General features: G+C 49.4%; 1 protein-coding gene across 3 annotated transcripts in view; it reads right to left on the reverse strand.

Annotated features, from left to right (window-relative positions):
- Nucleotides 1–13,521, reverse strand: part of LOC125325015 (endonuclease domain-containing 1 protein-like) — a 17,958-nt gene extending 4,437 nt beyond the window's left edge. Inside the window, exons 1-3 of one of the 3 annotated variants that reach the window (XR_007203171.1) lie at nt 13,404–13,521; nt 11,033–11,352; nt 8,631–9,238 (exon numbers count right to left, since the gene is read on the reverse strand). Coding sequence is in view for 2 of the 3 variants with exons in the window: in XM_048301659.1 (XP_048157616.1) it covers nt 8,699–9,238; nt 11,033–11,317 (825 nt within the window). In the remaining variant the exon portion in view is untranslated. Of the gene's footprint in view, nt 1–8,577; nt 9,239–11,032; nt 11,353–12,905; nt 12,994–13,403 lie in introns of those variants that run through there. The other 2 variants (XM_048301659.1, XM_048301658.1) reach the window with 2 other exon arrangements.
- Nucleotides 13,522–15,657: the final 2,136 nt, after the last annotated feature.

Consider the following 15,657-nt stretch of genomic DNA (forward strand, 5'->3'; position numbering starts at 1 on the left):
CAGCAAAACCTTCTCCTCATTTTTTTTCTTTCCTTTTTTTTCTCAAAAAGCAAGATAAAAACACTTGCTTTAAAATCTTTTTTGATATCTAAGATCCAAAGTTTATCTGGACACCAAGTGTAGTCATTCAATTCCACCTGCATATAAACCAGCATGGGATAAACAGAGATAAATCACTGCTCCTAGCACTTACTCTCTGAGGGATGGAGGCAGTGCAATGTGTTTGCTTCCAGCTCAGAAATCACTGGTTCAGCCTTCTTGAGCTTGCAGGTTTTTCTGGCATGTTTATATCATACGGTTTCATTTGCTTTGGGCTTTGAATCTTGTGTGAAGGTAGTAACTTCATATGAAAAGAAAAACAAAAGGATGCCAACTTGCATTCCCAAGGTACCGCTGTGGAATGATGTTGGCATTTTCTGGACTTCTTCAGCATCTGCTGTAAAACCCCTCAAACCCACTGGCACAGCAGAACATCCATCCAGCACTTGAGACAGATCAGGCTGATCGTGAGTGTATTTTCTCTCTTGGTTCTCTTCAATAAATGAATCTGCCTCAATGGAAGGTTCTTTAGATTATGAAGCATTTTGAGGCTCTGAGTTTACAATGAATCACAAATTAGCAGTTCTCTGAAAATAATGTCAAGTAAAACTGGTCTTTGCTTAAGTTGTTGCTGCTTTCAGAGGAAACATGAATGTGACCTGGATTCTCAAAAACAGCTCATGTTGTTGTGGCCTTTGAGTATTCCTTAGAATGGATCTGATGTTTACACAGACATAAATAATCATCTGTACAATTTTGCTAAGCCTCTCTTAAATGAAATGCCATCCACCAGGGAAGGATATATTTGAAAGTACAAAAGACTTAATATGTTTGGATTTTGTTGTTGGCTGTTGGAGCGCTGGTATTTGTACAGTCGCTGTGTGAAAGGTGAGTGCGTAAATCCCATTGGAGGAGAACCCAGATGATAACCAAGAGCAACAGTAAAACCAAAATGAATAGGAAAACTCTCCTGTTGTGTGATTAGTTTGAATAGGTTTGGTGGTTCTTGTGTACATGGAGTGTTAACTTCACAGGATCCCATCCAGGGACACAACACATAAGTAGTTCCTCAGAAATCAAAGGGGGTTTAATCTTACAAAATTTTCATAATAGGAAAGTGTGGCCTTTGTATTCAGAGGCTAAGCTGGTTAAGCAAACATCTAATATTGACTCAATTTCTTAGTCTGACTTTGGATGTGAAAGTAACACATGAGAATAGACATTTGGGTTTTGATAAACTTAACTTTCCACTCCGCTAATAGCTCCCAGCAAGGTAAAGCACTTAGAAAGTGTTTTCCTTTTTCTAGATTGCCATTTACCTGAAGACAGGAAACTCCCAGTGGGCCCTCATGTGAGACTCAGGAAGGACCCTCATGTCTTTGATTATCATTTCCCAAGAAAAACCTGTCCCTGCAGGTTGACGTGAAGAAATGTGCATTTTCTCTGGGCGAGCAGCTGGAGATTGGCCTGGCACTGCCACAAACAGAACGTGTTTCATGCAGAAGCACACACAGTACATTTGCTGCGTACATGAGGGACATCCAGCAGCTTCCATGTGTCCAACCCAGCAGATGGGAATGGCATCTCCTTTGCCCAGGGGTTGGCAAAGTGCCAGTAAGCAGTTCCCAAGCTGTCTTCCCAATGGACAGCCAAAGATACTCCTGGATAGACCAGAGGAGCTTTGCCCAGCTGCTTTCTCAAGGTCAGATTATGTCTTGATTTTTTTGTTTCCGTCTCCTCTGGAATGGCATGTGACAACTGGTTCATTTCATGGAATCCCAGCCCTTGGTGTTACTGGAAAAGGACTGAGCAAGCTGCATGATCCAACACCTGGCAGTGAAGTGAGTTTAGCTCCCAGCATCTCCTCACAGCTCCCAGCAAAAATCATTTTTCCCTAGTGTCTAAAATCCCAGTGACACACTGGAGCCCAGAGCTCTCCCCAAAGATGGACAGACACAGAGCAAACTGCAAAATCACCCTCCCATGTCAGTGCAGCTGCAACTTCCCAGGGGACAGAGGTGCTTCCCACCCCACTGTGGGCATGGACCAGCTCTGGGCCCAGCAAAGGGCTGTATCCCTATTCCCCATTCACAGCAGGGCCAGCAGAAAGCAGAGGCAATCGCAGATGAAAGGTGCCTGGCAGGATGCTTGAGGAGCTGGGGCAGCCCTCTGCTCTGCTCCAAGCTGGGCTGCTCTGAGAAACACAGAATCATTTATGTTGGAAAAGGCCTCTGAGCTCATCGAGTCCAACCTTTGACCAACTGGACCATGGCACTGAGTGCCACATCCAGTCTCCAGGGATGGGGATTCCACCACCTCCCCATACCGTGCATTCCAATGTGGAATCACCCTTTCTGTGACAAAATTCCTCCTGATGTCCCACCGGAACCTCCTCTGCTGCAGGTTGATGCCTTGTCCTCTCATCCTCTCGCTTGTTGCCTGGGAGAAAATGCCAGCTGCCATCTGGCTACACCCCCTTTTCAGGGAGCTATAGAGAGAAATAATCTCTCAGAGCCCCCTGTTCTCCAGGCTAACGACCCCAGCAGCCTCAGCTGCTCCTCACAGGCCTTGCCCTCCAGGGCCTTCGCCAGCCTCGTGGCCTTTCTCTGCAGTGCCGGCAGAGGTGGCCTTGGCCCGTCGATCCAGCCTGCCCAGGTCCCTCTGCAGAGCCTTCCTACCCTCCGGCAGGTTGAGACTCCCACTAAACTTGGCATCATCCATGATCTTACTGAGGGTTCACGCCATCCCCTCATCCAGATCATCAGTGAAGATATTAAATGGGACTAGGCCCAACACTGATCCCCGGGGGACACCGCTTGTGGCCGGATGCCAGCTGGATGTGGCACCGTTCACCAACGCTCTCTTGGCCTGGACATTCAGACAGTTCTTCACCCAGCTGAGAGTGCACCCGTGCAAGCCCTGGGCTGACAGCATTTCCAGGAGAATGCTGTGGGAGACCGTTCAAAAGGCTTTGTTGAAGTCCAGGTAGACACTTCCCCAGCCTCCCCCTCATGCGCTGGGCCAGTCATCTGGCCATCAAAGGAGATCAGGTTGGTTAGGCAGGACCTGCCTTTCCTAAACTCTGAAAAGGGGGAGGGAAGAAGTTAAACCCTCTCCTGCCTCAGTTTCCCCACAAAGCATGCTCAGAGAATTCTGTCTCCCTTCTGTCAGCCCTAAGATGTTCCAGAGAATCTGTTTGGACATTTAAAGACTCAGGAGGGTGGCTTGTTTTGTTTTGAAACTGTTCTTGTTATGTTTATCCAGTTGTTTTCATTCTCCTTTTATTAAAATAAAACGGGTGAGGTGTTGGGGTCCCTCCCCTGCCGTGTAGCCCTGGGAGAGGGGCCCTGAGGGCACAGACACGGGGCTTCCCTGTCCCTGCTCAGCCTCGTTCCCATTGGTTGGTTTGTGTTCCCTGCGCGGGCAGAAGGACCCTTGGTCCCGTGACTGGAACAGTTCCTCAGCAGAGCCCCGGCCATGCGGCTGGAGAAATAAACATCTCTCTGAAACAGCTATCAAGAATCTGTCTGTCCATATATATTTCCTTTCCACGGGACTCCTGGTTTGATATATGCGTGTTGCAGGATCCCCACTGCAACAAATGGTGGAGATTTGTGAGCAGAACGATCCCCGATCCCTAAGCGACTGATTTGTGTGAGTAAACCCTGGAAACTTTGGATTCCTCTTCTTGGTTTTGCTTTGCTATTCCATATCTAAACTATGGAGGAACCGTGGGAAGACTCTTGGCTCTCAGAGCCGCATATGGACATTTATCTTAAACTTAAAATGATTCTTGAACAACGATTTGTAAATTTTAGCTTGATTCAAGCTCAAAAAGAACTGAAACACTTCCTGGCATGGTTGTTTAAGAACTTTTTCTATGTTTCTTGGGATTTAATTCTTACCAAGGGCTTTTGGAAAACCGTTTGGACACAGTTAATATTGGAGTCAAAATATATGCCGATGGAAGAATATTTTCGTGAATATTATTTAGTTACTGAGACTGTTGAGCAATGTCAGCTGTGTCCTGGCGAAGGGAAGCGTGGCGCAGGGACCGTGCGGCCCAGGCCACGTGCACCGAGCGCTCTGCGAGCAGCAGCGAGGCAGTTCCCGCGCGCGGGCGGAGCCACGCGAGCCGCAGTGTCGGCGGCGGAGCGGGGAGCGGCGGGACCCGGCGGTGCCCGAATGGCCCCGTGCAGCGCGTGGTGGAGCGAGCCCCGGGAACGCCCGACTGAGAGGGGCGGCGGCTGGCGGTGGTGGCGGTGGAGCGGAGCCGCACCCAGCCGAGACACGCGCTGGAGCAGGGCGCGGGGGAGTCGTCGCTCGGGGGCCCGGCCGAGACGTGGGTGCAGCGCCCGGCAGCGGCAGCGAAGCTGCGACCAGAGGAGGCGACGCACGGAGAACTGAGCGGCACGGCCCGGCCCGGCCCGCACGGCCCCGAACGCGACCCCGGGAAGAGCGCGCAGGCACGAGCAGCCCCGACAATTCCAACACGGGAGCGACCGAAGGAGAGAGCAAAGACGCAGCGAGACAGAAAACAGCAGCCACTCGGAAAAAGGAAAAGATCATAGCAACTAAGACCTTAGGGATAGTAAAATGGTATAATGTTAAGCAAAATTATGGTTTTATAACAAGGTGTGACAACCAGCAAGACATATTCGTGCATAGAACTGCTATTAAAAAGAATAACCCTGAAAAATGCATCCCAAGCTTGGGAGATGGAGAGGTGGTGGAATTTAATATTGTACTAGGGAGAAAAGGGTTACAAGCATCGCAGGTCACTGGGCCTGATGGTGTTCCTGTAAAAGGCAGTATATATGCAAAAAATCGTAGTCATGTTAGACAGTATCTCCATTGTAAGCCCCCCCTACAGTTTCCCTTTCCTAATCCCACCTTTCCCTTTTACCCTATATCCTATTACCCCCAGTGTACTCCCAATCCGTTTTTTCATCCATGGTTTCCCTCACAAAACCATGCTTTTGCCAATTGTTTCCCCAAAAATCCCTTTCCAATGCCGAGTGGGGGATGAAAAGGGGGAGGGAAGAAGTTAAACCCTCTCCTGCCTCAGTTTCCCCACAAAGCATGCTCAGAGAATTCTGTCTCCCTTCTGTCAGCCCTAAGATGTTCCAGAGAATCTGTTTGGACATTTAAAGACTCAGGAGGGTGGCTTGTTTTGTTTTGAAACTGTTCTTGTTATGTTTATCCAGTTGTTTTCATTCTCCTTTTATTAAAATAAAACGGGTGAGGTGTTGGGGTCCCTCCCCTGCCGTGTAGCCCTGGGAGAGGGGCCCTGAGGGCACAGGCACGGGGCTTCCCTGTCCCTGCTCAGCCTTGTTCCCATTGGTTGGTTTGTGTTCCCTGCGCGGGCAGAAGGACCCTTGGTCCCGTGACTGGAACAGTTCCTCGGCAGAGCCCCGGCCATGCGGCTGGAGAAATAAACATATCTCTGAAACAGCTATCAAGAATCTGTCTGTCCATATATATTTCCTTTCCACGGGACTCCTGGTTTGATATATGCGTGTTGCAGGATCCCCACTGCAACAAAACTCCTCCCGGCTGGGTCTGATGCTTTGGTTATCCTGTGTGTGCCGTGTGATCACACTCAGGACAATCTGCTCCATAACCCTTCTGTGAAACGAGGTCAGGTGGACACACCTGTAGTTCCCCATATTCTCCTTCCAGCACTTCTTGTGAATGGATGTCACAGTGCCTGGCCAAGCTCCAGGCATATGGGACCTCCCCAGTTACCCAGCCCTGATCAGGACTGATGGAAAGCAGCACTCCTCCTACATGAAACAAGGCAGAATCCAAGCTGATCCTTTTCTCTGTTGGGCTTCCCATGTATTTCACAAGCTTGCTGTGGATGTCAGGGCATTTCTGATTACTGCCAGGGGTAAAGGTCCTGGGAAGAGCCTGTGAAGTTGACAGAGGTAGGACTGATGGGGTTGGTGTGTTGGTTTTGCACAGCCTGGTTTTTGATAGTGGGGGGGCCACAGAGGTGTCTTCTGGAAGAAGCTGCTGGAAGCTTCCACTGTGTCCAACAGCCAATCCCTGGTGGCTCTGAAGATGGACATGCTGCCATGGCCCGAAGCTGGGCCAATTCAAGAAGTTGGTAATGCCTCTGTGATAACATTTTTAAGACAAAAACCAAAACAAAGTGGGCCATGTAGTTTTAATTCCAGCCAGAGAAGAGGAGGAGGAGGTGAGAACATGAGGGAAAACAACACGGCAACACCAAGGTCAGTAGAGAAGGAGGAGGAGGAGGTGCTCCAAGCACAAGAGCCAAGATTCCTCTGCAGGCCATGGTGAGGACCATGTGAAGCAGCTGTGCCCCTGCAGCCCCCGGGGATCCACGGGGGATGCAGAGATCCACCCACAGCCCGTGGGGGAGGTGCCTGTGCCAGAGCAGGGGGATGCCAGGAGGAAGCAGTGATCCAGTGGGAGACCTTGTGGAGAGAGGGGGCTCCTGCTGCCAGGCTGGAGCAGCCTGGCCTTGGGGGACTGCACCCCATGGAAGAGTGACCCACGGCACAGCAGTTTTGGGAGGGCTGTGTGCCCGTGGGAGGGGCTCACGCTGCAGCAGGTTTGGCAGAACTGCTGCTAGTGAGAGTGGAGCCCCGCTGGAGAAGTTCACAGAGAACTGTCTCCTGTGGGAGGGACCCCACAGTCGCACAGGGAAGGACTCCTGTCGCTGAGCAGTGGAAGAAAATCTTGGGTGATGAACTGACCAAACCCCCACACCTCTGTCCCCCTGAGCTGTCGATGGGAAGAAGGGAGGGGTTGGGGGAAGAAAAGGTGTGTTTAAGGGCTTACTTTACTTCTCATTATCATCCTCTGATTTTGTTAGTAATAAACTCACTTTCTTTCTCTTAGGTGTGCCTGTTTTGCCCTTGGAGTGTTTTCTCCTTGTCCTTATCTTAACTCATGAACCCTTTGTTAATTTTTCTCTCCTCTGTCCAGCTGTGGCAGGGGACAGTGAGTGAGCGGCTTTCATGGGTGCCTGGCACTTGGCCAGTGTCAAACCACGACAGTTGGCCAAGCAGCCCGTGGTTCCAGAGCCTGGAAAGCAGGGGCAGTGGGCATGGGATGAGCAGTGCTGAGGATGAGTGTGGTCTGAAGCCCCATCAGGTGTGCAGAGGTGGGTGAGCGAGTCAGAGGGAGCCCCTGAGGTACAGCAGAGGTATTTGCTGAGAAGAAGTAACTGGAGTCTGATGCTGACACTTGTGTGGATGTTATGGCATCCTCTGATGGCCCTTAAACAGCCAATGTCCTGCAAGGATGCTCTGGGCATTGCGCCACCAGAACCAATGTTTTAGTGCAGCCCCCAAAGAGGTTGGTCCTGGCTGAGCAATGAGACCCAGTAGGACGATGAACAACAGCTCCTGAGCTGAGAATGCAGGCTCAAGCTGGCAGCTCTGGAAGTGACCCAGCTTGTATGAGCTCTTGGCACCATGGCCCACTTTGTTCATGCCCATCACAGGAGAATAACTGGTGTCTGATGCTGACACTTGCGTGGGTGTTATGGCATCCTCAGATTGCATTTGGACACCCAGTGTCCTGCAAGGATGCTCTGGGTATTGTGACATCAGTGCTGGTGGTGGAAATTTCAGTAAGAAGCAACTTGTGGTTTATATATGAGGTGACCCTGGAATCCAGCAATGCAGCAAATAACTTTTATTGTAAGCTCTTGCAAACTAAATGGCACACACTGATCTTTTACAACCATTGAATACATTTCCCCAAAGCAGTTTCCCATAAATCTGCAGATAAGCTTCAGAAGCAGAGCAGAGAATGAAGGTATCCAAGGAGTGCGTCACAGGATTTCACCTTTGGCTGCTCAAAGCATCCTGTATATCTGATGCCTGTCTGATACCTCAGCTGCTGCTCTCAAGGTGCAGTTTCAAAAGCACACAAACAAAACCATGTCCCAGAATCACATAATCACATAATCACATGATCACATAAACACTGCCCACCTCTTTGTGCCTTTGAACAGAGGAGGAGGTGCCCTGAGGGGCAGAGATGGAAACACACCAGAGAAGGAAGCAGCACAGATACTGCACAGGACATTTGTCCCTCTCTCCTCTGCTCTGGTGAGACCCCACCTGCAGCTGAGCCTCCAGCTCTGGGGCCCACAACACAAGAAGAATACAAAGCTGTTGGAGTGGAGTCCAGTGGAGGCCATGAGGATGCTCGGAGGGCTGAAGCACCTCTGCTCTGGAGAGAGGGTGAGAGAGCTGTAGGTGTTCATCCTGGAGAAGACTCCTGGGAGTCCGGTACCTAAAGGATCTCTGAGAGAGCTTGAGAGGGACTTGGGACAAGGGTAAAAACTCACAGGACAAGAGGGAATAGTTTCACACTGATGGAGGGCAGGGTTAGATGGGATATTATAAAGAAGTAAGTTACCATGAGCAGGCTGTGCTATGAGCAAAAGTTACCCAGAGACATTTTGGCTGCCCCGTGCCTGGAAGCATTCAAGGCCAGGCTGGAAAGGGCTTGGAACAACCTGGTCTAGTGGAAGGTGTCCCTGGCCATGGCAGGCAGGTCAGAACAAGATGATCTTTAAGGTCCCATCAAACCCAACCCATTCTGTGATTCTGTGATTCTATGACATGTGGAAAAAGACACTGAGCCTTTTCCATCAAGGATGTGAGGTTTGTTAGCGGGGACAGGCACTGTGGAACAGAGTAACCTGATTCCCTCCATAGAGCTTGGTCAAATCAGACTCCAGCTGCCCCAGCGTGAGGAGCGGGAACTTGTGGTTCCTGTTGTTTTCAGCAATGACCCCCCACGCCTTCACTGGCGTTGTGTCCACCAGGCAGCAGGCAGCTGACCAGATGTGGCTGGGTACATTAACCCTGTTTTTGGCCATGGTGTTCCCAGGCACAGCACCCGTGATGACGTAGGTGGTTGTACAGCCCTGGCTCTCTGTGGCCATTGTTCTAAACTCGTAGATGTTCCAGGCACCCTTGTTGAGACTGGTATCCTGAGGCACGATGTTGGTGAGGGTGAAAGTAGCCGCCTTGTTGATATAACTCTTTTGATGGCCACTGGGGTTCAAATGGCCATGGTCCAAACCAATCAGGTTGTCGTAGTCTTCGAGGACAGCCTGGTTCTGTTCGATATCCTCCATGGTGAACCCGTTTTGAAGGAGGGTTTGCTCTGTTTCCATCTCCTTGAGATTATTATTCCCTATCAGCTTGACAGGGAAAGAGGAAGAGGTGTTAGAATGGGGAATGGGAGTAATGCAGCAGATTACCCCAGAGCAGAAGCCTCTGATGGTCAAGATCCCATTTTTTGTGATCTCAGTGTATGAAAATGTATGAATCTGAGAGAAATCATGGACATGCCCCTCCTGCATGAACACAAAAGCTTTAAAGAGAAAGAAGCTCAGAATCTGACTGCTCTCATTTTGACTTGTGACCTTTGGGATCCAGCCTGCAGCCTGTGCTGGGAGAATGGGTGGGTGCATGAGACAAGGAGCACTTTCCACTCCTAGGTTTGAAAGGTGACGTTGGTGAGACACCTTCCCTGGCACATCTGCTTCCCTTTCCTCCTGTCTCCACAGCCCAAATCTGCCCAGGGCTCTCCCTGGAGCCCCTCAGGCCATTCTGTGATTCTGTGATGCTTTGTGTTGTTGCTACAAGTGTTCCCCACTCCTGGAACACCAGAGGTTGCCTCCTCTAACCACATACACAGGGAAATGTGTTGGGAAATCAGTTCTGGAGCTGAGGTTTCCTTGGGAGGGCTACAGTTCATTCAGGGATGAAGATTTTTGCTCAGTAAGCAAAAAGATCTCAACATAAATGGAATCTGCAACTGTGGTGCTAAGAATGTGTCTCAGAGCTAATCTGGGCCAGGGAGCATCTTCTGCAGCATCACTGGAAAGAAGTTACAAATGATCAGCCTCTGAGAGGAGCCTGTAATCCCAAAAGAGTCCTGGGCATGCTAACTACTCCAAAAAGGCCTCTGGAGAAAGGGACTGCAATCAAAGCTTTTTCTGGTGTCCTGTGTCCAGGCTTGAGTTGCTATGTGTAATAAGGTTCAATGATTATTCTTTTCATAACTTCAAGATCTTTTTGTTCATCTTTAGGGAAACATATTCAGCCTTCCTCTGGAACAGGGCATATGGCTTCCTTCTCTGGCTCATTTTCACCCAAATTGCCTCCTGCTACCCTGTCCTTAGCAATGACAGGAATTTCCTCTTTTTCTCTTCTGCATTTGGCCTGGCCTGTTCTACTGAAGTTTGTCTGCAGGGTGCTTGGGAGAGCTGGGTAGCTCCTGGAGTTCTGGCTGTCTGCTGGATCCTTCTGGACCAAGCCTGAGCCAAAGGGGCTCAGGGGTCACTGCCCATGGATGGAGATCACGCCCTTCTGACTGGACTGACACTGATGCTCCTCACTTTCCACTGCCTGAAACATCACTCCAGAGATCCCCCCAGTGTTAACCTGACCCTCTCATCTCCAGTGCCTGTGCCTGCCGAGGCTTTGTCCCTGGGCCATCTCACCCCATTCTGAGTTTCTCCTCCCTCTTCTCACACCACTCACAAAGCCTGTTTGACTCTGCACTGGGAGCAGATCAGCTCTGCCAGGGATGCCAAACAGACCAGGGCAAAGTGGGGATCAGAGCCCAGCAGGACTCTTGGTCCCTCAAGTTTAGGCTCTCTTGGAAGCCTTTTCCCCATCACTTGGTCACCCACCACAGCAGGGCACTGGGAGGGGAATCATTTGACTTTGGAATGCAATGCAATTTGATGTTTTTGTCAGGTCAATGTTAAAACTGGGCATCTTTGGGATATGATTCATCTCATCCTCCTCAGATTCATCAGAGGAACTATGCGATGCAGGTGTTTGAAGGTAAATGGGAAGAATCCCATCCAGTGTGTCCATTTGCATGTGTGTAGGGAAGCAGGAAGAAATAGAAATGTTGGGTCAAATGCTGTAGTTTTTCAATTAGCTATTGGAGAGTGATGTGCTGTAAGAGAAACACTTACCTGGGGCTCAACAAACCATAATTGAGGTCTTGGGGAAGATCCAGGCTGGTAGATATAAGCAGAGTACACGGGAATGCGCCGTGTTTTGTCGTACAGGGTGGCAAAACGATACTGGTTTTTGTAGCGCTGGCAGATCCAGGCTGGGTTTGCTGGCTCCAGGGCATTATTTGGGGTGAACCCTTCATAGAAAAACGTAGGACAACTTGCAAAGGAGTTCACCACCTCGCTGTGTCCCAGCCAGAGGCAGCTGGCCAACACCTGCAGCAGCAGCAGCAGGCGCAGCATCGTGGGAGGATTTCAAGTGAAGGGCTCTTGCTCCCCTGGAAGGCAAATGCAGAGGGACACTCAGCTTGCAGAGAGCTGGTCATGGCCTGGAGCCTTTTTGTGCAGGGGGACAGAGCTGGCAGAAGAGGAGACTGTGAGAGACCAGGAAAGGAGTAACTTCTGTCCTCCTGGCTATGGCGAATCACCAGGGCAATAAGGGTGAAATATAAACCAGGGTTAAGGAGCCCAGAGGAGGCAGCAGTGGGAGAGCTCAGCCCGTATGAGAAAGGATCCAAATCCACCACGAGTGTAATCAGCTCTCACAGCAAAGTTATCTTAGAACTGAGGCACAGCTTTGGGACAAGGTCACCTTTTCCCACCTCCCTCCTGCTCTGAGGACCTTTGCACAGCAGACACCTGCAGCGGGGCACGGATTCTGCTCAGCCTTCTGCAATGCTGAGCTGGGCTTTAGTCTCATGGGGCATTGAGCAGGAAAAGAACAGCCATGCTGCACTTCCTACATGTCTCTGGCCCCACCCAGGTTCACACAGATGTGCAGCTCTGCCACTCAGCCCCAATCTTGAGCCCCAAATGGTCCACCTGGGATCCTGCCTCTCAGCTGACATTGGCCAGTGGGTGTCCTGCTGCTCAACTTGCATTTCCACATTATCCAACCCCAGACTCTGAACTTGCAGACGCATGGAGAGACAAAAGGAAGGTGCCAAGCAGATGGTAGCAGCAGGCATGAGGGATAACTCCTCTTATCTTATCAGCACAATGGCTGCTGCAATGCAAGCACGGAGGGACACCTCTTCCCGTGGCTGCATGGGATTCCTGCTGATGCCCATCTAGAGCTTTGCCGATTGATTTTCCTGTACAGTCAAAGGCACCATTGCAGGAATTTCTATTTCTTGGACAGCCACCTGTCCTGTCTTGTCTTTCTCACTGCTGACATGATTTTCAGCAGTCAGTAAGATCATTCCTTTAGGAGAAAACTTCTGAAAAGCTCCCTGTGTTGCTGGCAGCCAAGCAAGGGGCTTTGTCTCCTTTCAGAGGCAGCACAGGCTTTGGGATAGCAGGGATGCTTCCATTTGCATTGCCAGACACTCAGTGGAATGATTTAACATCAGCAGCATTTGGAATAAGGCAGGCAGGACAGGCAGCTAAGAGGGTTCCTGGGAGAGAAATCTGCCACAGCCTCTAAAACACAAAGCCCACCTTTGGCTGGGAAGGGTCTGAGCTGAGGACTCCTGAAGTCCTTACAAGTCACCTTGCACATTTGCTCCTGTTCTTCTCCCTGGCCCTCATCTCTCCATTTCCATTGGATTCAGGATGTTAAGCTACACACAGCCCTGCTCTGACCCAAGACATCTGGTCCTTTTCTCTTTACCAGCCCTGGATCAGGAACGTGCTGACCAATGAGCTGGAAACTGAGAACTGGAACCACAGGTGGTGACTTTTTACAGTACTGTGCAGAGCACAGCCACATCTGCCCCAGATTAAGCAGAGAAGTGTCTGAAAAGTCCTTTTGCATGACCCCCTGCACAAGATTAAAATATACCTAACTAATGTAAGATCTAGCTTAATAGATACATAGCAACCGACCTACCTCTGTGGGAAAGAGTGGCACAGGACTCTGCTCGCAGCCCCAAAGTGGCATTGGACTCTCAAATGCCTCTGCTGCAGTCTGAGGCTGTTTGGGTTTATAGGATCTCCCGGAAAAGAGATTGTTAGATTTCCCAAACAGGGCTTAGAATGAATTTTTCCAGGAGTTCAGATACCACCTCTGTTTATCCAGAGGTTTTTTGCAAGGCCATGGATGGGGTTTTGGTACTCAATAATCTCCCCCCCAGCCTTCTTCATCAACACCTTGATATTAATTTTCAGGTGATCTGGCTTGAGTTTCTTTCCCAAATCATTCCTTCTGTCCTTGCCCTCCTGACTGACAGAAAATACTAAAATGCTGCAAAATTCAGTGTATGCATAAACTCTGATTGCTCCTTAGAACTCAGCAACTCCAGCCTAGGCTTTGTCTATATATTTAATCCAAAGCTCAGGAAAGACTTTGAATATTGGAGTTGATGGTGAGGAAGGAGCAAGAGCTTACCTTGAAGCAGAGTCTCAGAGCAGGCAGCTGAACTGTTCTTTCCCTCTTCTTCCTGGAGAAAGGACTGTTTGAATCCTCAGGAGTGCCACTGCAATATATACCCAGTCATAAATGTGCCCCTTCTTATAAACAGGGAATTTTACAGAAAAGAGAAGCTTTCTATTTTTATTGAGGAAGTTTGTTCATGCCCACCCTGATATGGGTTGACCGTTGTTCGTTACAGTTTCCTCAGAATTTCTCCCAAATTTGCTGACTTGCAGCATGGTACATTAGGATCACTTAAATATATCTGCCCAGTTATAAATTTGCTCCTTCTTACTAACAGGGTATTTCACAGAAAAGAGAAGTTTTCTATTTTGATTCAGGGGAGTTTGTTCATGCCCACCCTGAAATGGGTTGACCATTGTTCGTTATAGATTTCTCAGAATTTCTCCCAAATTTGCTGACCTGCAGCATGATCTGTCAGGACCAGTTAACAGGGTCTGGTGACTTCCTTGTTCACTTCATCAATCCCACCAGCTGCAGCTGCTGCTGCTGCAGCACCTACACGTGTTTCTGTTCCCAAAAGAACATCTCTGGTGACATTAGGTCGACTGGCCTAAGTACACTCAGATATTCACAGCCTGCTCTTGTGCAGCCTCACATAACATCATTCATATGGCCAGGCTACGTATATTCTCTTGCCTGATTGCCATGGCTTTGTAACAGCTTCATACCAGCAGCCTGGGAAAGAGAAGGCTCTGGGGATACCTAAGAGCACCTGCCAGTACTTTAAGAGTCTACAGGAGAGCTGGAGAGAGACTTGGGACAAGGGCATGGAGCTGATAGGTGTGTTGGTTTCAGCTGAGGTAGAGTTGATTTTCTTGACAGTGGCAGACGTGGGGCTGTGTTTTGGAGTTGTGCTGAACCCAGAGTTGATAACACAGAGATGATTTTGTTATTGCTGAGCAGAGCTTTCACAGCACTTTCTGCTTTTTGTACTGCCCACTGGCAAGGAGGATGGGGGTACTTGGGAGCTTGGGAGGAGACACAGCCACGAGAGGTGGCCCCAACTGACCAGAGGGATATTCCAGACCATGTGACATCATGCTGACTATATAAAGTGAGGAGAAGGAGGAGGAAGGAGGGGACATTTGGAGTAATGCTTTTTGTCTTCCCAGGTAACTGTTAAGTGGGATGGCACCCTGCTCTCCTAGAGATGGCTGAACACCTTTCTACCCGTGGGAAATGGTGAAAGAATCCCTTGTTGTGCTTTGCTTGTGTGCACGGCTTTTGCTTTCCCTGTTAAACTGTCTTTATCTTCACCCCTGAGTTTTCCAGCTTTAACCCTTCCAATACTCTCCCTGATCCCGGTGGTCGGAGAGTGAGCGAGCGGCTGCGTGGGGCGTGGCTGCTGGCTGGGGTTAAACCACAACATTGGGACAAGGTGAAACGGCTTGAAATGGAAGGAGTGTAGGTTTAGATTGGATATGAGGAAGATATTTGTTACTGTGAGGGTGGTGAAGCTCCAGCACAGGGTGCCCACAGAAGCTGTGGCTGCCCCTGGATCCCTGGAAGTGTCCAAGGCCAGGCTGGACAGAGCTTGGAGCAATGTGGGATAGTGGAAGGTGTCCCTGCCTGTGGCAATACATGGAACTAGCTGGTCATTAAGGTCCTTTCCAACCCAAAATGTTCTGTGATTGGATGATCATTCATTCACTCAAAACTAAACTGGACTCATTTTCTTCCACTTCCAAAAGTCCGGGAATGATAGAATGCTGACTTGGTTGTTACAACCAGAAATATCCAGAAGAAGTGTCTTAGACCAAAGTTTGTTTAAACAAGCTGGTTGAGACCTGCAGTTTCTTTTGTCTCTGTTAACCTGGGACTGATGTCTTAAACAATGTGGGCTTTAGCCAGAATAAGGGAGAAGGCCTGTAAGAAGCAGATCTGGCAGAGGTGGGAGAAATTTCTCCTTTCTGATGAGGCCCAGCTGACACTGATTTACCAAAATATGAATATCGAACTAATATCGATATCCAACGGAGACGGACAAAAGCTCTCTGACAGTTTAGAGTTAGAAAGTGCATGTTTTATTTGGCGCCAGGCACTGCATGGGACAGCTCCCGAAGATGCAGGGCCCTGACATGAGGCAAACACAAAAGTTTTTATTTACAAAAATTATGAATATCCAAAATACAAATGCATATTCATAACATTAACACCTCCCATTCTCCACTTCGTATGGAAATGAGCTTACATGTCATTAAGCATG

This window comes from Corvus hawaiiensis, chromosome 4, assembly GCF_020740725.1.
Source record: "Corvus hawaiiensis isolate bCorHaw1 chromosome 4, bCorHaw1.pri.cur, whole genome shotgun sequence".
Classification (NCBI taxonomy): domain Eukaryota; kingdom Metazoa; phylum Chordata; class Aves; order Passeriformes; family Corvidae; genus Corvus; species Corvus hawaiiensis.